The 22,986-nt window shown below is 35.1% G+C and overlaps 1 protein-coding gene across 1 annotated transcript in view; it reads right to left on the bottom strand.

Moving 5' to 3' along the window:
• The window catches only part of LOC149795662 (delta-1-pyrroline-5-carboxylate synthase-like), a 110,180-nt gene that overhangs the window by 49,964 nt on the left and 37,230 nt on the right, over nucleotides 1-22,986 (bottom strand). The window contains exons 6-9 of the mRNA XM_089965503.1: nucleotides 22,552-22,770; nucleotides 20,975-21,137; nucleotides 9,033-9,176; nucleotides 6,282-6,499 (exon numbers count right to left, since the gene is read on the bottom strand). Coding sequence (XP_089821629.1) covers nucleotides 6,282-6,499; nucleotides 9,033-9,176; nucleotides 20,975-21,137; nucleotides 22,552-22,770 — 744 coding nt within the window. The remainder of the gene's footprint in view (nucleotides 1-6,281; nucleotides 6,500-9,032; nucleotides 9,177-20,974; nucleotides 21,138-22,551; nucleotides 22,771-22,986) is intronic.

Below are 22,986 nucleotides of genomic sequence, written 5' to 3' on the forward strand. Positions count from 1 at the left end.
ATCTGGTCAACCTTGATATATCATTCATTTTATTTTAAAAGAGGCAGTTGGTAAATTTGGAATGAAGATTATGAAATTCGCTAATTTTAATAAAAAATCACATACTGTGTTTAATTTTCTTTAAAACAAAATTTTTAATCACTGTAAAGAACAATATACATTGAAATATCAATCAATGAACTTAATGCCTATGGGTGCCAACATCAATTCAAATCTAAATTCAATAAGTCTTTGTCAAGTTAAAAATTCTATGTTTGGTTTTATCTTTTAATATAGCCTCACTGAATTCATCATAAATGTAATATGCCCTCTTGTAATGAAATGTGAAAAGTATTAATCTACTGTGAGAACCTACTTAGTGCTGATGATGAGTTGATTTACCACTTGTGGAAGTGTTTGCTACATTGTTACTATCAATTAAAAGTAGACGAGCTTTGTATAATTGGGTTACTTATCAGATCAAGTCAATTGAAACCTTTTAAAAACATGCAATCTTACTTGCGTGAGAGCTAGCACTGATGGACATGTAAGAAAGTTGACTCATTTCAAAGGACCCAAACAGTGTTATGTAAGTCAAATCATTAAAATATCTAACATTGATCAGTGACTTATCCTAATCTATTGCAGATTAGCAAGAAGGAACCAAACAAAAAGGCATAGTTAGCACTCATTTCACAAGTTTCATAGGGTTTGTTAAGGAGAAGCCAAATCCAAAGTTTGTAGTAAGCTTAAGTATGTCAAGTAAGAGATGAGTGGTGACAATGCTGCTGTCAGAAGTACTTTAAGTACGTCAAGTACGAGATGAGTGGCAACAATACTGCCGTTGGAAGTCAGATGAACTAGATCAAAATACTCCCAAGGCATTTACAACAACAGAACCTGAAACAGTGCTATGCTGCAACAAATCAAGAAAAGCAGCAGGATATGACAACATTCTGCCTGAGTTCCTGAAGCATCTTGGCCCGAAGGCAAAGGAATGGCTTGCCGCTTTTTACATCCAGGTTGTTATGGAAAATTGCATGCAGTCTTTGTGGTGCCAGGCAAAGATTATTGCGATCCCAAAGCCTGGGAAAGATCCCCACAATGCAGCAATTTATTGGCCGATCTCCTTGCTTTTAGTCTGTTTTAAGGTACTGGAGTGCCTGATTCACCAAAGAATTGGTCCTGACTTGGAGAATATCATAACTGTTGAGCAGGTAGGCTTCAGGCATGGCTGTAGCACTTGCAATCAAGTCCTTGCCCTGACTACATTTGTTGAAAATGGGTTTCAGAGGAACCTGAAAACTGGAGTTGTTTGTCTGGATCTAACAGAGTCATATGACACGGTCTGGCATGCAGAGCTGCTGTTGAAAATTTCCAGAGTATTGCCGTGCTGGATAGTTGAGACTACTGAACTGTTCCGTTGCAACAGGCACTTCAGAGTGCACATCACAGAGAGCTGCAGCTTGTGGAGGCATCAGACTAAAGGAATCCCACAAGGGTCTGTTCTTTCGCCAAGTTTGTTCAATGCCTATATCAATGACTTACCTGTAACACAGTCAAGCAAGTTCATGTATGCAGATGACATTGCTCCCAGGACCCAAAGTCACTCATTTACTGAGCTTGAGGGGGTACTGAACAAGGACCTGGAGGATATGCCGGACTTCTTCAAGAAATGGCGTCTACAGCCAAGCGTAACAAAGACAGTCTCCAGTGTCTTCCACCATGACAGTGTAAATGCGAACCATGAGCTTCGCATCCTCCTCAATGGGCACCAAATAAAACATGACCCAACACCAACATACCTTGGTGTGACCCTGGACAAATCACTGACATTCTACAACCACCTGAAGAAAACTGCAGCAAAACTTTGAACTCGAAACAACCTACTCTGCAAACTGGCTTGCTCAACCTGGGGTGCTAGTGCTTAGACACTCAATACATCAGCACAGGACCTCTGTTATACAACAGCTGAGTATTGCACTCCTGTCTGGGCTCGATCATCCCACACTAAGTTAACTGATGTCCAGCTCAATACAACAATGTACATAATCTCTGGAACACTAGATCCTACTTCTTTACCATGGCAGCCGGTACTCAGCAACATTCCTCCTCCACATTTGCGTCGCCAGGAAGCAACCACAAAAGTGTTGGCTAAGGTCTATGCCAGTGAGAAACTTCCACTGTACATGGACATCACCTCACATCCAGCAGCCTGCTTGACTTCGAGATGCCCAATTTGGTTAGGATTGTTGCCAGAGGATATGACAGCTGTTTCAGTATGGAGTGTTGAGTGGTCTTCAGCAGATGTTGTAAACCACTTCCTCATTGCTGAGCCAACTGTCTACCCTCCTGGCTTCAACTTTCCATGTCATCTGTGGACCACACTGAACTGCTTTCGGACAGGACAGGGTTGTTGTGCAGTCAACCTTGTCTGATGTGGCCAGGCCAGTAACTCTTCCTGTTGCTGTGGAGCTCTTCAGACCATGTCACACATTGTAAACAACCGTCCTCTGACAAAGTTCCCCTGTGGACTGCAGGCTCTGAACCTTGCAGATGATGACATTGTTAAATGGCTGAGCACACACTGCACATGATAATAATAACAGTAAGCTTAAAATTCCTGAATTGGTACCCAGCAGTTTGCTCAGTTAGCAGAATTTGTGTTATTACATACAATGAAATCCTAGACTAAACATTTTTCTGACAGAACAACAGAAAATTAAGTTTTTATGTTTTTATCAAAATAACTTTTCATCTTGTTGAGGAAAAAAAAACAATCTTGCTTTGTTCTGAATCATCTATAACACCAGACATCCACACACAAAAAACAGTGACAAAATACACAATGGTTTCACTGGTAAAGTTGCAGAAATTGAAGTCAGAAAGATGATAGCTATAGGCAATAACTCTGGTAAACAATGCTGTGGAAGGCTGAAAATCAAAATTAGCAGGGTACCATAAATATGAAGCAACATGCCAAATCCAACAAATTTTTGGTGATGTTAACTTCCAGAAACCAAAGACAAGAGGAGATGCATTTAGGGGGCCATAACTGAGACTGCAGTCGCAAGCAAGTCCATACCAAATTACTGAGACTAAAGTCGCAAGCAGCTCCATACCAAATTATTGCATTAGGAGAGATTCTTGAGCTATGCTGATTACAAACAGCATCCCATGTGATGATACAAAATATTATGTCAAGGGTCATAACTCTATTCAAAATATTTGACAAAACAAAACCCGTAAAAGTCACATCTATGTCTATGAAAACTAAACACCTTATTGCATCAAAATATGTGGAATGGTTAATGAGTTAGTGTGGTTCAAAGGGTCTAATGTAGTGGACATCAATACTGATGGAAAAAGGGGAATAACTCTATCAAAACTGGACCTAAAACTAAGCCTTGGAAAGTCATATCTGCATTTACACTGGCAATCCATCCATCAAATAGCATCCAGTCATGTGTAAGGGTTTACAAAACTCTTCTAGTTGCAAGAAGTGTGAACAGATGTACAGATTTATGGACAAAGTGATTACTACAGGGTTTCAGCATCCCAATTTGGAGCCCTAATTATATTTCAAAACATAGAATCAATCATTTTTTCAAAAGAAACCCGTATATTAACCCTCATGTCAGGGCTATATGGTTTTGTATCACAAGATTCTGCAGGACTAAATGTGATAAGAAAAAGATGAAAACTGCTCTGTGTTTAAATTGTCTGTATTTTATATTGTAATTTTGCTTGTTAATTTGCCTTTTTTACATTTAATTTTGAAATAATACTGACATAAGGGGTTGACTGGCATGCCATCTGTTTTTGTCCATCCAGCATGTACATCAGACTCATGTTTAACACCATGTTTGGATTCAAATTTGTTATCTCCATTAACCCTTTCCCAGCTCCAATAATCTGAAATACTTCCAAATTTTAAACTTAAACAACCTTCATCACTGTCATCAGCCAGCATTTTCCAAACAAATTCATCTAAAGATGAACCACGCTGAGAATCAGCGATTTGGGGTTTCCTAGGTAGCCCGTATTATAAGCATGCATTTGTAAAACTTCCTTGATGCAAGGTTCAAACTACAAAAGAAAGCTTTAAGTGTCCCAATGTGCCCATCAAATTTAGTTTAACAACCATTCATGTCGAGCATAATGGACACATCATGATAAGCGTTACACTATTTCTACTGGCATGACTTATGCTGCAGCAAGTACTTTATGGGTGAATTTGTATACGCGTTCTTGTGCATCTTTGGTCTTCATACAAATTTTGCATGATTCACAATCACCTGCCCCCCGCAGCATCTCTGTAGTAGTGATCCAATTAGTGCTGGTCTACCTATCAGCATACAGGATCAAGGACGAATGGTACGTGCTTAGAACTGATCTCATGAGAAGGTCCAGAGTCTGTATAAGATTACGGGTGATTGGCACAAGGCTAGACAGTCTGATAGGCTGGAGCCTTAAGGATCATTGGCAAATGTTTTAGGTATACAAAATGCGACAAATCTAGCTGGTCAGGTCAATAACCTGGAGCCTTTGGGTCATTAATGACTGTCATGCAGTTAGTTGAAGTGATCTAACAGAATAGGTCCATGCAAGGAGCTGGAGCCAAGGGATCACAGGTGAAAGGGAGTAGTTTAGATTACCCTAAATGTTATTATTGCAAATTTAATCAGAGACAATTTGATGAAAATGATGTCAAATAAACAAAAATCTTGTATAATTTTCCATTCTGGTGGTGTCTGACAAATGAACACAAATACAGAGAGAAAATTCATATCAACTCTTCTTTGCTTTCTTACTCTGCCTTCCCTTATTCACTGCTCATTCTTTCTCTTTTCTCCAATCCTTCCTCTTTCATCCCCAATAGTTAGTTGTTAATCCTTCCTTCCTTTCTTCATTCATTCCTTTGTTCAGACATGCATTTCATTCTTTCTTCCTTCATTTCTTCTAATATATGCACACATTATACATTATACTGTAACAATAATTAAACATTTTATCACATTTCATGGTATCATTGTAACATCACATGAAAATAGAATATACAAGAAAATCAAGATAAAAAAAAATTAAAACTCAAGAGGAAAATTCACAAAGGTCAAGTACGTGTTCTGAGTCACTTTTTGCAGCTATAGGTGTCATTTTGGAGAATGTGATTATACATATGTTTAAATGGCGTTTACTCACTTTATTTTGCTCCCTGTCCATCAAAATTCCGTTGAAGATCATTGTATAAATTCTTTAAAAATGCTTAAAAGTAAACTCGATGATATGAATATGATCCTAATTCTGTTTATGTTGTGTGCTATGATGTAACAGTGAAAACGCCTGCTGCTGGGAAGAAGTTGCACTACAAACATCAACAGAGATGCGACAGTGTTGTCATTTATAAACAAAGCCTCGGAAACACGGGCAGGGAAGAAAAGGCATACAAGTCCAATAAATTGGAGCTAATTAGGTATATATCTTATGTATGTTATGTCGTGTTTTATACTTCATTTTGTACATAATACCTATTATCTCATACAAATATCTTCCTTCATACATATAAAAGACAGTAGCATTGTGGCTGTCAAATCAGATTTATGTTAGTTCCATTTTACATAATGCTAAATTATAATTTTGAAGAAATGTCATAGGTACAAGTTAAAAATAAAAAATACTTTAAAAAATGTATAGTACTCCTCTATCACAATCATAGTTGAACATCCATATAGGAGATGAATGAAAATGCAATCACCTTCTTGTTCATGCTATTGTACATTGATTCCCCCTGCACTAGTAACAGTTCAATCCAATATTAATTTTCCTGACCCAGTCTAATACCGAACTGCCATTGTAAAAGTCCATAGCGATCAATAATTTTCATCTGGAAATTTTGTTGTGACAAATATTGTGAAGACCACTCAAAAGTCACGACTGAATCAACTTTGTTAGAACTATATTATAAAACTAAATTAATTTTTAAATTTATATCAGTAAATGCACTTACATGACCTGTGTGACTTTCACTATAGAGTACACCATGGTGCATGTGTTATGCCACGTCGAATTTCCCAAAACATGCATATCAGAACAAACTTAAAACATATCAAAGATGGATAAATACTTCTGGCCTAGCACTTAAAAATAGTCCATGTGATTGATAATATGAAATTTGTTTAATCTAGACCTACCTCATTCATGGTTGGGAACACAAAATAATGCAAAAAATGGCATATTATATTAGAACACAAATTTCTTCTAACTCCAGGATACAAGTCTAAGATGATTCTTGCATTTCCTACCTGTGGAAGAGCATCTGGTCTTGACTCAAATATGACCAGAAGAACTCCAATGGGTACAGTTATCTGACGAAGCTCCATACCCTCTGCAATCCTGCTAGCCTTCAAAATCCTTCCAACATTATGGTAAGAGTTATTGGCAATCTGGATAAGCCCCTCACGCAAAGTCTTCAACTTTGATTCATTCAGACGCAATCGAGATATCAAAGGAGCAGCAACACCTGAAGCAGTGGTACAGGTCTTAATGGAACAATAATCAAATGTTGGAGAATTTTTTTCAAATGCAATAACTTACAGTACTATTTGTTTGTCCAGTCCATTTTGTTCCCAAAAACCACAGGTTGCAGCACTAAATATTGTATGTATCAGATAATTATTAGATAATATTAACAGATAATTATGATAATATTAACAGATAATTATGAGATAATATTAACAGATAATTATGAGATAATATCAACACCTTAATTCTAAAGAAGGATAATTACATGAGCAATTTTCATGCATAACAACAACCTCTACAGTTCTACAAACAAAATTTAAACTGAAATTGTTTTATTTTAAGTATAAGTCTTGTGTTTGTGCATCTGAGTAAGTTTAGGTAAGTAAGTGGCTTTACTGTTGATAATTTTGTTTTACAAGTGACAAATGTTATCTATATTTAACTTGCATTGTTTGTTAGTTTTGTTTTAATTTTTTTTTAAATTTCATTACATGCTATTGTAATGTAATATTGTGGAATCGATTTGACTTTGTCCAAAATTTAGTTCATTTATGTTTGACCTGAATTGATTTTTTAATTGCATTTTGTAAACAACTCATACATAGCTAAATATTCTCTATGTGTATGGGTTTAATATCAGGATCATTATTAACAGAAGTAAATATGCTTATCTGGGTCTAGGTTAAGATTAGTGGAAATTACCTGGTGTACCTGACATAGTAAAGGTTTAATATTTTAATTTTAGTAATGGGTTTCTGTTAATAATTACCATTTCTATTCTGTAACATCAGGGTCATTCTAGAAGGTCATATTCCATTAGGTAATAGTATTTTTTTACATAGACAATGCTAATTGTGACCTGAGGTCAAGTAGAAGGCTATATAATCTTGTCACTGAAGGGAAAACTCATTTGAGCTTTAAGTTCTAGCATGATCAATTTGTATTATATATTGTGTCCAGTATTATTTTGGGCTGTAATCTATTTTCTTCAAATTATTGAATTCACGTGATTATTTTCTCTGGATATAAAAAAGTGTTCTGATAAAATTCTTGGACAGAGACATTCACTGGAATTTATAGTGAATTCAAACCTGGAATTATATTACTGTGATTCAACAAGAGACTGTTGGCACATCAACACTTTGCAAGCTACCATAGACACATCATCACCTCCAGTTTGGGATTTAATTTTGACTTCTACTGAATTTTATTCAGGACTTTAAATTATTAGGACTTGAGTCTCTAATGTTATGATTATTTTGGGATTTAATTTGCAATACTGTAAATTCTTCTTTTTCATTTTCACTTTGTCTTATAGGGAAATAAATTATTTGTTGAATTTTAGAAAGCTTGTTGCTTCTCACTCTGTTCTGTTACTTATTTTTAACAGCACAAACTAGTAACAGAAATCAGAGCCATCAGTAAAATGGATATAAGCTACAGTAGAATCACCACTACCATTCCCTAATCCTCATGTCTGTTATCTAAAACATTTTTTTAAAATTTTATTTACAGCACTAAAAAATGGGAAATAAATAACATTGCAATTTTGTAAATGCTTCCAACAGCATGGGGGGGGGGGGTTAATGCCATATATTGTATATTTAACTGCTGCCAGTTTTAACCACTGACCAATTAGAAAATGTGAAATTTACTGGTGTTTAAAACAAAAATATTTATAAGGGACTTAGGCATGGCTGAGTGTGTGTGTGTGATTTGAATTTTTAATGTAGCTTTAACAATTTTTCAGTCATACTGCTATGATGTCTGCAGTGTGGCAGTTTATAGTGATGTCTAGCACTGGGGCATCATGCCGCAGACATATAGCATCATGTCCCACCCAGTAACATTATCCTGACACCAGGCTGACAAGTCCTAACACCAACCTCTTAATGTTGAGCACCTAGCAAGGCAGCTGTTAGTACCATTTTTGTAAGCCTTTGGTATGACTCGACTGGGGTTCGAACCCACAACTTCCCGCTTCCGAGGCGGATGCTCTAACCACTAGGCCACCAGTTTTGGATTGGTTTTGTGGGGTTTAATGCCATTATTTAGCAAATGAGAGGCTATATACATGGCAGCCAGTTGATCTGGTGCAGGAAGAACCTAATAAGACACCTGGAAGAACCACCAACCCACATGAAGCTACTGGTAAACTTCCTCACTTAAACACATTATTTGAGACAAGTCTCAAATCACTGCAGAGAGAGGTGACATGTATGAATGATGTGCACACCACTCAGCCATCTGGAACTTGACGACTTAAAGGAATTCTACAACTGAAGTAAAAAGTATTAAAGTAACTTTTACAAACATGATCTATTAGCAAAACAACGATGTGACCAGTCACTACTTTTTCCTCTTTTATAAGCAATAAAACATAGAATACCAAACAGAAATTTAATTCTTGCTGGTAAAATAATTGCAAGGATTATTTACAATGGAAACTTGCAAATAACAGGATTATTATACACTAAAAAAATAAGCATCCCTGATCAAGGCAGTTTATAATTATATTTCAAGTAAAATACCTTCTGACAGTGCCATTGCCACATCCCTCTGGTTGGCATTCAGAATATCCTGTTGTTTCTCAATAAGCAAGTCAGCGAGGCGACGAATAATCTCGGCTCTCTGTTCTGGGCTCAAAGCTTGGAGTGCACGGCAACCTTCACGTGCTGAAGATAAAATTATCAGTGTCAACATGATAAAAGATCTTCATGCTCTAGACTTCAATGACAATTACTTGAATCCAAAACACATGCTCTAGACTTCAATGACAATTACTTGAATCCAAAACACATGCTCTAGACTTCAATGACAATTACTTGAATCCAAAACTCTGATCTAGGCTTCAGTGACAATTACTTGAATCCAAAACACCTGCTCTGGACTTAATGACAATTACTTGAATCCAAAACACCTGCTCTAGACTTCAATGGCAATTACTTGAATCCAAAACACCTGCTCTAGCCTTCAATGACAATTACTTGAATCCGAAACACCTGCTCTAGACTTCAATGACAATTACTTGAATCCAAAACACCTGCTCTGGACTTCAATGACAATTACTTGAATCCAAAACGCCTGCTCATGACTTCAATGACAATTAACTTGAATCCAAAACACCTGCTCTAGACTTCAATGACAACTACTTGAATCCAAAACACCTGCTCTAGACTTCAATGACAATTACTTGAATCCGAAACACCTGCTCTAGACTTCAATGACAATTACTTGAATCCAAAACACCTGCTCTGGACTTCAATGACAATTACTTGAATCCAAAACGCCTGCTCATGACTTCAATGACAATTAACTTGAATCCAAAACACCTGCTCTAGACTTCAATGGCAATTACTTGAATCCAAAACACCTGCTCTATACACCTATGTCATTCTTGCTGTGAACATAGCTAACGCTATACACCCATGTCCTTCGTGCTGTGGACATGCTAACGCTATACACCTATGTCATTCTTGCTGTGAACATAGCTAATGCTATACACCCATGGCCTTCTTGCTGACAGTATGACCAAGGAAAGAAAAATTACACATCTATTGTGTATTCTTTAAAATGGAAATAGCTGTGCTTGTAAAACACAATTCCCCTACTGCAGACCATGCAGTCAAAGTCCCACAAATGTGTAAGTTTCAGAAATTCAAGTATAAACATTTATGGAAATAACTTATTCTGACTTACAAGTGATATATGGTACTTATAGGTCATTTATAAGTTACTTATTCTTTGTTTAAGTACTGAAGTAAGTGAAATCATAAGTTTGTAAAAGTACAGTTCAAGTGAAAACAATACTGATCATGCTTCCACATCTAAGCGACATCTAAGTCAATTATAGATGGCATAAGCCTTTATCAGTGTAAGTGAACTCTATGTTCATGTCATTTTCTGACTGCAAATGTAATCTCAAGTCCAATGTTGACTGCAAATGTAATCTCAAGTCCAGTGTTGATTGCAAATGTAATCTCAAGTCCAGTGTTGACTGCAAATGTAATCTCAAGTCCAATGTTGATTGCAAATGTAATCTCAAGTCCAATGTTGATTGCAAATGTAATCTCAAGTCCAATGTTGATTGCAAATGTAATCTCAAGTCCAATGTTTACTGCAAATGTAATCTCAAGTCCAATGTTGATTGCAAATATAATCTCAAGTCCAATGTTTACTGCAAATGTAATCTCAAGTCCAATGTTTACTGCAAATGTAATCTCAAGTCCAATGTTTACTGCAAATGTAATCTCAAGTCCAATGTTGACTGCAAATGTAATCTCAAGTCCAATGTTTACTGCAAAATATAAGTTCAGCAAAGATGCTATGATTCCACCTCTAAAAAAATTCTTAATTTCCTAACATATCTATCAATTTCAACGAGTCATATCTACAAGAACAAAACAATAATTTCATTGTGTTTATTAAAAATATTTAATATTTAAAAAAAACACTGAAATAAAACTTCCAACTTTTGATGCATCTTACATATCAAAGTTAGAATAAAGCAATGTGTGTGTGTGTGTGTCCGTGTCTGTGTGTGTTTGTGTGTAAAATGGGGTCATCCATGAGCATACATACAACTGCAGACTGTAGATAAAGACTTTTACAGCATCCAACATTACATCAATTTCTATAATTTCATTTAAATAATATTATTTGGCACCAAACATTCCACTGTACAATTAAATCATTGAAAATAATTTATTGTCAGAAACTGACAAAATTATTTGACATCAAAATAATGTTTTTGTGGCAAAAATCCAGGGAAAATACTATCATTTGATTTGGCCACGTTTGCTCTTCTGTTTCCAGAATTTAAGCCATTGGCAGCTATGGAATTGTGTTGCAATGACTTGTTCCCAATGGTGCTTTCGTTTTATTTGCTCTTAGTGGTTTCCCACATCATATGTATACACAAATATCCTAGGCATACATGCCAAAGCTGAGACATACAAGTGTAAATTTGGCAAAAGGCATAATCTGAGCATTAAAATGCGTAATATATATAATACATATCATAATATTACTATATATATATATATATATATATATATATATATATATATATATATATATATATATATATATATATATATATTACTATAATTAGTACCCCTACTTGAGGCTATGACATCGTAGCTAATATATTATATGCCATAAATACAGTAAAGTGATTGCTGTATTGCACACTCTCATTCTTCTTTACAAATTTAAAGCCGTGTTGAATTGTCCTTTTTCTGATCAGACATGTTTTGAAGTGTATAAAGACCCATCTGCTCTGACAAATTTCACCCACAAATCAACCCTTAAAAGTCCATTTTGTGTAATATCTGATGCCATTTTCTTTGACTGGTTTGCTAACTACATTCATGACCAATATAATGAATCTATGAAGCAAAGTTCCAGACTAAAGAAACTCATCCGTTTTCTTGGAAATGGGTCACATAGTTGATACAAACAGAAAACTGGGAAAGTACTGGGATGGACAAATGAGCTCTTAACACTGTTTTTATGCAGCAGTTTTTCTTTTTAGACTATTCTCAATTTTTTTATGATGAGTGGAATTAAAGAGATGAAAATATAAATTACAACTTATATTGCTTATTTTTATTTTTTAACATACAAAAAAGCATAATCCATGCAGAGTCATGCAGAGTCAAGTAATTCATTGAAAAAAAGCATAATGATTGTGCCAAAAGCATAATGGCTGGCATGTATGCCTAGGGTTCACATGCTAAGAATTGAATTAGAGACAGCTTTCATTTACCAGCTAAAGAATGATATCAATCGGATTCTGAAAGAAAACTACACTGCCACCCATGAATTTAACCTGCTTTCTAATTTGTTGTAGGGACCTACAATGATGGATTCTGCCCAAATTTAATGTTTGAAAGAATTTTTTTATTTATTACTTGGGGAATAAATTATGTGTTTGAGAAAGCTGTTTCAAATGCAGTAATTCAACACAGCAGGCTAATGTGTTGATAACATTTCACAAATTGTCATTTAAATGGAAACATGCAAGAGTTTTATAAGGATAGAACTGATAGGTAGTTCTTTACGTGTATACATTCCATTAAACTGACAACTTGTACATAAGAACTCAATTTTCTGAGATCAGGTGGGAAGGAGGAAGGGAGCAGAACTTTAAAAGCCCAAATTCATTAATGACTTATATTTCACTTTAAAGTCACCTAGTGTATTATGTGAATGGCTCACATTTTACTTACGAGTGAGGTATAATTCATTTATAAGTGAAATGCCTAATTTGCAGATAAAATCATAATCCTTCATCTACAGGTCACTTATAATTAACCTAAAAGCAAAGTGAATATTCACTTATAATTAACCTATAAGTGAATAGTCACTTATAATTAACCTGTAAGTAAAGTGAATAGCCACTTATAATTAACCTAAAAGTAAAGTGAATAGTCACTTATAGTTAACCTAAAAGTAAAGTGAATAGTCACTTATAATTAACCATAAGTGAATAGTCACTTATAATTAACCTAAAAGTAAAGTGAATAGTCACATATAATTAACCTAAAAGTAAAGTGAATAGTCACTTATAATTAACCATAAGTGAATAGTCACTTATAATTAACCTAAAGAAGTAAAGTGAATAGTCACATATAATTAACCTAACAGTAAAGTGAATAGTCACTTATAATTAACCTAAAAGTAAAGTGAATAGTCACTTATAATTAACCATAAGTGAATAGTCACTTATAATTAACCTAAAAGTAAAGTGAATAGTCACTAATAATTAACCTAAAAGTAAAGTGAATAGACACTTATAATTAACCTAAAAGTAAAGTGAATAGTCACTTATAATTAACCTAAAAGTAAAGTGAATAGTTACTAATAATTAACCTAAAAGTAAAGTGAATAGACACTTATAATTAACCTAAAAGTAAAGTGAATAGACACTTATAATTAACCTAAAAGTAAAGTGAATAGACACCTATAATTAACTTAAAAGTAAAGTGAATAGTCACTTATAATTAACCTAAAAGTAAAGTGAATAGACACTTATAATTAACCTAAAAGTAAAGTGAATAGTCACTAATAATTAACCTAAAAGTAAAGGAATAGACACTTATAATTAACCTAAAAGTAAAGTGAATAGTCACTAATAATTAACCTAAAAGTAAAGTGAATAGACACTTATAATTAACCTAAAAGTAAAGTGAATAGTCACTTATAATTAACCTAAAAGTAAAGTGAATAGTCACTAATAATTAACCTAAAAGTAAAGTGAATAGACACTTATAATTAACCTAAAAGTAAAGTGAATAGACACTTATAATTAACCTAAAAGTAAAGTGAATAGTCACTTATAATTAACCTGTAAAGAAAGTGAATAGTCACTTATAATTAACCATAAAGTAAAGTGAATAGTCACATATAATGAACCTGTAAAGAAAGTGAATAGCCACTTATAATTAACCTAAAAGTAAAGTGAATAGTCACTAATAATTAACCTAAAAGTAAAGTGAACAGCCACTTATAAAGAAATTTCTGCCACAGTACATGATATTAAAAAAGAGGTATCCCAACATTCTCTCCATTGTTCACTTTACACCCGCCACTCTCGAAGGTTCATAATATCTGTAGAGCGCCCTCCTAAAGAGCACATATGTATTATTATTGGATGATTTCATTTTGGTTGTAAGGCTGCAATATTTAAGTCACAAGCATTAAAATAGTCATTTTGAACAATTCTCCATTATTTCTCTACAGAACAGTATTTATTACTGTCCAAGTCCCACACAAGCCCAGCCACCACCACATATTATGAACAAGTGAGCTATTTTAAAAATGCATATCATTTTGTCAACATAGCCACCAATGTTATGCTGAAAGAGAGGAACAATAAATTGAACAGTTTGAAAAGGGTAGGAACAGATGAGGTTCATGGAGGTCAGTGGTTAAAATGTTTGCCTATTCTTCTAACACTATAATATGGAAGAAAGTGATTTTGCTTTGTCATCATTTATTTTTTAATTTCACTAAAAATGAATGAAAAAAAAACATTTTCACTATATACTTCTTTCACTTAAATGCAACAGTTTTAAATTTAAGTTGACTTCACTCATGTTTTCCAAGACATCTAATTTCCCAATAATTAAGGTCATTAAACATGCATTACTGTCTTGAGGCATATTGTGTAAGCATGAGCATAATAAGCATAATTAGCTGTCTCAAGGCATATAGTGTAAGTATGGGCATACTAAGCATAATTAGGTCATTACACATGCATTACTGTATTGAGGCATATTGTGTAAGCATAGGCATAATAAGCATAATTAGGTCATTACACATGCATTACTGTCTGGAGGCATATTGTGTAAGCATGGGCATAAAAATCATAATTAGGTCATTACACATGCATTACTGTCTCAAGGCATAATGTGTAAGCATAGGTATAATAAGCATAATTAGGTCATTACACATGCATTACTGTCTCATGGCATATTGTGTAAGCATGAGCATAATAAGTATAATTAGCATCAGCATTAATGTAATATTTTATTCAGAACATCATGCACTATATGAAAATAAGAAAAATAATTGCACAATTTTGTATTTGTTTTAAGGTGTTGCTCTACAATTTCATATTTTGTATAAGGTTCGAATTTTAAAGAAAAAGAATTTCCCCCCTATTCCTCACTGGTAATATTGGCTATTTTTGTATATCTTAGGTCTCATTCAAAAAGCATTTAATTCCCTTTATTTCGGTGAAGGATTGATCTGTGTAATATGGGTTATAGAGTATACCGCTTGGCCTTTCTTCAGATGTGCACCTTTCAAAAAACTTCTAGCTCCACTTGGTCATTTTCACTTCCTGGACTTCAGAGGTAAATTTAAAAACAAAAAAGTCAATAACTGTTTTGTTCATTTTATATATTTGGTAATTCATTCATTGCACTTTCACAAGCTGGTATTACCTAGTCTGGCAAAATTCACTTTCCCTCTTTAATAATTGATAAAGATAGTGTACTTTAGACTAATTCAGGCTGACTTTTGGGGTACGATGGAGCAGTCACTTTAGTTAGCTGTGTGCCTAGATGTACAATTTCCACAAGTACAATATCCAATGAAATTTCAGCCATAGTACATGAAAGTAACATAGAGGTATACCAACATTCTCTCCATTGTGCATTTTGCAAATGCATTCATCTCCACCTTACACCCACCACTCTCTCAGAAGTTCATAATATGTGTGAGCACCCCCTTACAAGCAATATTTTCCAACACAGTGGTTATATTGAAAGTCAGATCAGCATCATATAGGATCAAGAAAATCTTTACCCCATGCTGATATGACTCCATTTTGGATCGGGATTTGAACTCTATTTTTTAATTCTTGGATTATTTTTGGATTTGATTCATAGAACCATAAGTTCTTTTTCTCATTTTTTTACCTTGTTTTTCTAAGGAAATATAATATTTGTTAAATTTTATAAAGCTTGTTGTCTTCACTTTTTTCTTGTTATGTTTTGTAAGAGCCTAAACACATAACACGTCATTCTTTTAGCTGCACCTTTTCCATTTGATGAACCAGTTGGGACTGGTGAAACAAAATGATGATCAGGGGAGAAATTTCCAGGAAATACAATCTGTGACCATCCTTGTAGAGTAGGTGGAAAGGACTCATACAGGACATCTGTGATGTCCCATTTCCCTCTGAAAAATGGGCCAGTCTTGCACCAAACAGGAAGCCGGGAAGAGGAAGACAATGCAGAAGAGGATGTGACTCCCTAAGGCTGGTTGCCACTCTTCTTTGGGCAGGGAGGAGTCCAAAGGCTCCTTCAATTGGCTTCTGCAACTTCTTTGTCTAGCAACAGTTGGCCAGAAGGGAGTTAACTGGGGGTGCTTGTGCAGCTGTTATAGCTGATCCTGCTTGAAAAACTTGGGAGATCTCAATGGCCAATTGGGACAGGTGTGGATAATGGCCAGTTTTGAAAGGACCAGAGTTGCAGCCAGGGAGAGATGTGGCTGGTCACTTGAATCTTGTGACACTACAATGGAGAAGAGATCTCTGAAATGCATCTCTGCATCAAGCAATGCAGCCTTCAACAGATTCTTGCTGTTGTCCAGCAAGACCTTGGATGCTTCCAGCATCTCTGCAAAGTTGAAAAACACCATGGTCATTGATAAATCATGCCTTAATGTTTTAGGCACAGCCTCCAGCAAGCAATGATTTCTCCTACAAAAAGAGGTAGCTTGAAAGACATCAGCACTGCTTGAGTCTTAAGCAGAAGGTCTGAACAACAGTGGGACCCAGAAAGCCTCTACAGACAAGAAATACTTCTAGTGTCTTCAGCCCTCAAAGGCACAGGTCTTTGGATAGGAGTGTCTGGTTACAGATCAGTCAAGTGAAAATGATCCAACAGACGGAACTCTGCTAAATCTAAGTACGACTCAGATCTTCTGGAGTAAAAGCACTATTCTTCCCCATCTCAGGAAGGTGCAACTCACTCTTGTCAGTCACCAGCACTTTATCTCCCTTGAGAGGTGCTTGCTTATCAAAAGTACATACTACCTCAACATCCATCTGACCAAGAGGTGGGAAGGAGGATGAGCGGGGAAAGTAAATGAACAGAAGGACCTAGCACAATTGTTTTTTCTGGATCTCATTCGAGTCAACCAGAATGGAGATGGCATTATAGTCATGAAGTTGCTCATGAGGCAAGATAGGACTTTCCTTCCTGGTCTCCATCTCTGCAGGGGGTTTTTGTTGTCCTGTAAACCTCTTTGATGATCTTCTTGGAGAGCAGCCATCACTGATGACATCAGAAAGATTAGGGATCCTACACCTTTCGGAGATCTCTGAACCATAGAAATCACTTCTTGTTTTTGCCATATTATGGATTTTGACTTATTTAAGATTGGAAGTGATCCTGATCATTCCTGGGAATGGACAATGCCATTCATAAGATGAAGAAGAATTGAGACCTTTTGTCCACATACAACAATATGGGGCATCAGTGTAACACTGTGGGACATCAGTGTAACAATATGGGACATCAGTGTAACAATATAGGACACTGGTGTATGTGTGTACCTTTAGTACATGATAGACAGGTGGCTTTCATTTACCCACATTCATCCACTTATATGCCCATGAGAAAAACTGATAGAAACAATATAACCAGGAACAAATAAATGGAAGGTGATATTTACATTGACACTGGTACCAAGAATGTTGGCTGTTACTAATCAGATTGGGGTTATGTTCTTTGGAATTCCTGACCTCCAGCTGCTAATTGTAGGTATTGTTTAGCTTAAACTGTGGCCTGGAAAAGGTAAGCACACTCAACCAAGGCTGGTATGGACTGGATTCTAACTTTTAGATCTCAAGTCCAATCAAAAACCTGATGCACTACCTGAGCATTCTCATTAGATTTAACACTTAACACTTGAGAAGTTAAAGTGTTTTGTGCTGTGACCAGTTTTGGGCTAATTATTTTGTTTAATTTATTTGGATTTACGTCAAAGCCTTGTGCATGTCCATCAAAATACAATGAAACCGAAGTATAGGCTGAAAATTTAATGATAATTATATCAGAAAGTTTGAATTTTTGTATTTGTATAGAGGCTATCTTGAATGTGTCAAAGCTGCTCCTACAAGCCAGGTAACAAGCTGTTCGCTTTACAGTTTTAATTTACACTCACTCAACAACAGCAATAGTTTGTTATTGTTTCACTGACAAGTGTGTGTGTGTGGGGTCTGCATTCCATCAACTAAGACACCATGAAGACAGGAAATATACCGAAATACATTACTCTGAGAGATGCTACCAAAAATGTTCTTATCTCTGAAGATGTTTTTAAGTATGTGTTCCGGAGTCAGTGAAATTGGGTTAAGAGTCTGAGGGGTTTAATGAAAGAATAGCTGAAAACAGAATAGGTCTCTATATGTGAAAATTAGGTCACAGTGACCAAGCTTTAGTATAGTTGAGTTACTCTCCTTGAGATGCGTCCACATACAAATATACTGTAGGTGAAGTAGAGTTCGTAATACTGAGTGTGAATCAAATATAGATATCTGAAAATTACAAGTAGTCAGAACTGTTATCGCACCTGTGTCTATATGCTTGTCAGCATAACCCATGTATCCAACTTTCATTAACTTCTGCAATAAAATTTAACAACATTAACATAAACTCCAAATATATAAACTTCATGACCCCAATTGATACAAGTTTCAACTTAATGCAGCAAGTGGCACAGAAGATAGGTGACTTTCAAACACTTCAACTCAAAATTGAAACATTTTTGGTCATTTCAATGCAGCTTTTGTCACCATTAGTAACAAATATATCTCACCATTCTTACACAGGTGAGCCAAAAAATGCTGAAAATACAAGTGTTCAGTGGAAACCAGTGTATCACTGGTGTCTTTATGCATGTCAGTGTAACTACTTTTTCTGACTTTCATAAACATTCACACAAAACCTTTAATGATATTGACAATGATGCAACAAGTTTTCTGCAAAAGAACAGCAAAAATGGCAAGATGTGAATAAAGGTGTCAACAGGTACCTGCCTGAGCATAATTATCCAGGTAATAAAATTAACTATAGGGTACCCCTTAAGTCCATCTAAAACAAAAATACAAAACATGTTTCCAAGTTCTGATCAAAGAAGATACCTGATGATGTCAGGAGCAAACAAGACATATAATAATGAGTACAGTTGAGGTTTGTGTCGTGTGTCATTGATCCATCATGGACCTCTGTTGACTGATCTTGTATTTTCGACATGTGTGAACATCTGGCTATGTACATCAAACAGTTTCCTTTTTTCTATTTATAGTAACTTTACATAACATGCTTCAAAGAAAACAGACGGGTTTCTTGAATTTGAAACCATATGCCACAGATTCATTATAATTTGATACACACTTAAGTTGCAGACCAGTCTATATTGAAATAAAAAACATGGTGCCAAATATTAAGTGAAATGGCTTTATCAATACGACTCATGGATGTTATATGACAAAAATATGTTAGATGAGAGGGATTTTGTTAAACTGAAAAACAGGCTGGATCAGAAAAAGGACAGTTTAATAGCGCTTTGCAAATTTTAAAAGAGAAATTTGACAGTGATGTAATAGAGAATTTGTGGACTTGACTTTGCGACCTTTTTCAGTGAATGTTAAACATGTGATGTAGACTAGTTAAAGTTAATGTTATGTATAAATAATTTATCATTTTGTTTTGTGTCCGTATTCTTGTACTAATGCAAACGAATTTAGCCGAGTTTTAGATTTCTGACAAGAATTTTAACTAACTGCAGATGCACGTAACAAAAATAAATGAACATTTTCAATAAGGTTTTCTGTAATTATGGCATGTAATATATACATTACTTTTTTTCTGTTCAGATTACACTTTTTTGCCACTCCTAGTAATAATTATGCCTATACCTCTATTGGGGGATTGACATTCAACAAAGCAGTTCAGGTTCACATTTAATAAAATTTCCTTTTGATTGGGTACATGGGTAACCGATCATCAGTATTGACGGGTACCCAGGTGACTTTTTCTAAAATTTTGACATCTCTGAATGTGAATTCCTCGTTTATCAGCAGGTAAACTTTAGACCTATATTATCCCAAAGTATCAGTTGAATACAGTAACTTATGTTGAAGACAACTGATTTTGTTGGCACAAAACTTCAATATTGTTTACAATACTGGAACACACTTTCTGCTTTACCAAGCCAGGCTGGCAAAACAGGAACTTCTATCCTATGAATGGATAAACTTCAGAGCTAGTGCAATATTACACTAAGTTATATGGCTTTCAAACATTGTAATACTGAATGATAAACCAAGCAGCCAAAACCAGGCTTTCAAAATCTTCAATGTAAAGTTTTAATATTGTTCATCACTATGCAACACGATTTCGGCAATAGGCAAAACATGGAAAACTGAACCCTTGCATATCAAAACATAAACTTTACACCTATCAAACTTCACCTGAATGCAACTGATATAAAGGTGACTTGTCAACAACTTGAATGCAAAACATTAACATTGTTGATGACAATACTGTTGCCACCAGTGGCAGCAGAAAAGTCTGCCACCTGCAGTGGCAGTTAAGTGACTATTATAAGAACAGAAGCATGAAAATTAGGTCTTGGTAACCTTATTTTGGTTGGTTGAGTTACCTTCCTTGACATGCATCCACAGTTGTCCTAAGTGTTGGTTAAATACAGTCTAATATATTATAGGTGTAACAAACAAGCATTTGAATAAACTCATAAATGGGCGATGTAACAAACAAGCATTTGAACCAATGCATAAAAGGTCAAAACACTAGATCTTCAATAATCATTTCTGTCCATTAAAGTTTGAGGATTTAACTCTCCTGTAAATGCCTGCCCAACCACGCACCCATCCTACCCCCAACAACAACATGCAAAATGTAGGGTTTACAGTGAACTGTTTGCTCACCATTTGCAGCCTCCACCTCCACAGGGGTGTTAATGCTCTTGGACTGGGTGAAGAATGTTCCAATATTCTTGCCCTGGACGATGTTCAAGATAGCCTTGCTTTCTGTGCCATTACATATCACCACTGATGTACCTTTATTCAGGGTCCATGTAGCTGCATCTACCTGCATAGTCATTTGGTATAAACTTTAACTCCAAAAGAATCACAGGTAGGTCAATGGCACAAGAACATACAACTTTAGGTTCTGTCTGAACTTAACCAACAAACCTTACGTCTGAATTTTCACTCAAGTCTAGAATTCAGCTATCTGATTGGATAAAATTAATGTCTGACTTACCATGTCACCAATCAAAATGCCTGTAACAGCAACAAAAAAAAAAACAACATACAGAAAATAGGTACACAGTAAGGACTGAGCTTTGTAACGAAAATCTTGTGCCTAATTCTATATTTCAGCACCTTTTTTCTGCATAAAACATTTTTAAAATGCACCATGTACAAATCTGAGTGAAGGTAAACTAAACATCTGATAAATCTTGCCACTGAATGCTCAAAACTTTATTAAAAGAGAAGCAACTAATTCAAATATGTCTAGCGTACATACCCAGAGATCTAAATGCAGAACAAGAAAATAATGCAGCTCTAATTTTAGTAAACAAGCAATGTCCCATAATGTCTAAACTACACTGTATTTGAGTGAGAAACTATAACTCAAACTCAAAACCCCAAATATCTGACATTGTTTAATTCTGATTTGAATAAAGGTTGACTTGTAAAATTTTAGGATCCTGTATAACTTTGGTGCATTTCAAATTTGCTTAATTTTGATATCCAATATACAGAGCCTGGCTCTGAACTTGGAATCTTTAACACAAGCTTAATTTCAATTATAAGGGTTTACTCCAAACACAATATCTAATATAGAGGTTGCGACTCTGAACTTTATCACATTCTAGGGATTTTTAGTTCAAATTTTACTTTTGTGCACAGAACATTTCAAGATGGAACCTGTTGTGAATTGATACTAAAATAGGGTATTGAAAAACCTTGTGTTTCAGGATGAGGACAGCAATAGTGATCTTACTGTCACAAAGTGAAGTTACTGTCACAAAGTGTCACAAAATGAATTTTACTGTCACAAAGTGAATTTTACTCTAAACCTGTTTCCCATAAAGTGGATATTTATGGCAATATGCACCCAACTTTCATTTAGCTAGAAATTAAATGACTTCTAACACTGAGCTTAATAAAGACAGAAAGACCAATGTACAGACATGCACACACAAAACTAATTGCTAAGTCAAACTTCCACCAAGGCAGGCTGATAAAAAGCCACCATTATATTCTCAAATCCTAAACACTATAATGTACTTAAAAATTTTGTTTCAAAAAAGGTAAATAAATGTGGCATGATACTAATATATGTCAGTTGTAGATGCTAACAATGAAACCAAAGTTTCAAAGTTTTGAAAAATCAGTTAATTTTACTGATTAATTATTACAAATTATATTAGATTTATAAACCTCTTAGGATGTAAAATTATGGAATAATCAAAACATGTCTTAAATCTATTTACCTTGGATTCCATGCCACCCAAACCAACTCGCGACTTCTGTCCAAACACAACACCTGCAGCATCAACACTTGGGGAATAGGTACGTAGCAATCTTGATCCTTCCATGTCAGGTGGACTGTTGTACAGGCCATTCACATCGGACATCAGGATCAAAAGGTCTGCTCCAACCTCCACTGAAAGTCTGGCTGCAAGACTGTCATTGTCTTTTACGCTGATTATCTGAAGACATATTAGGAATACAGTAAGAAATGTGTTCATCAAATACCAATGCCATACCACAGTAACTGAAAAATGACCCAAGCCTAAAACTTTACAGAGATGGACAAGGGTCTCTTATATGTTATACCACATTCATGGTGGGATATTAAAAAGATGTATGTGCTTAATTTGTTCATAAAAGCAGCAATTAATTATTTACCAATACTTTACAAAAGG

Source organism: Sinohyriopsis cumingii, chromosome 7 (genome assembly GCF_028554795.1).
Source record: "Sinohyriopsis cumingii isolate HCF-2022 chromosome 7, ASM2855479v2, whole genome shotgun sequence".
Lineage (NCBI taxonomy): Eukaryota > Metazoa > Mollusca > Bivalvia > Unionida > Unionidae > Sinohyriopsis > Sinohyriopsis cumingii.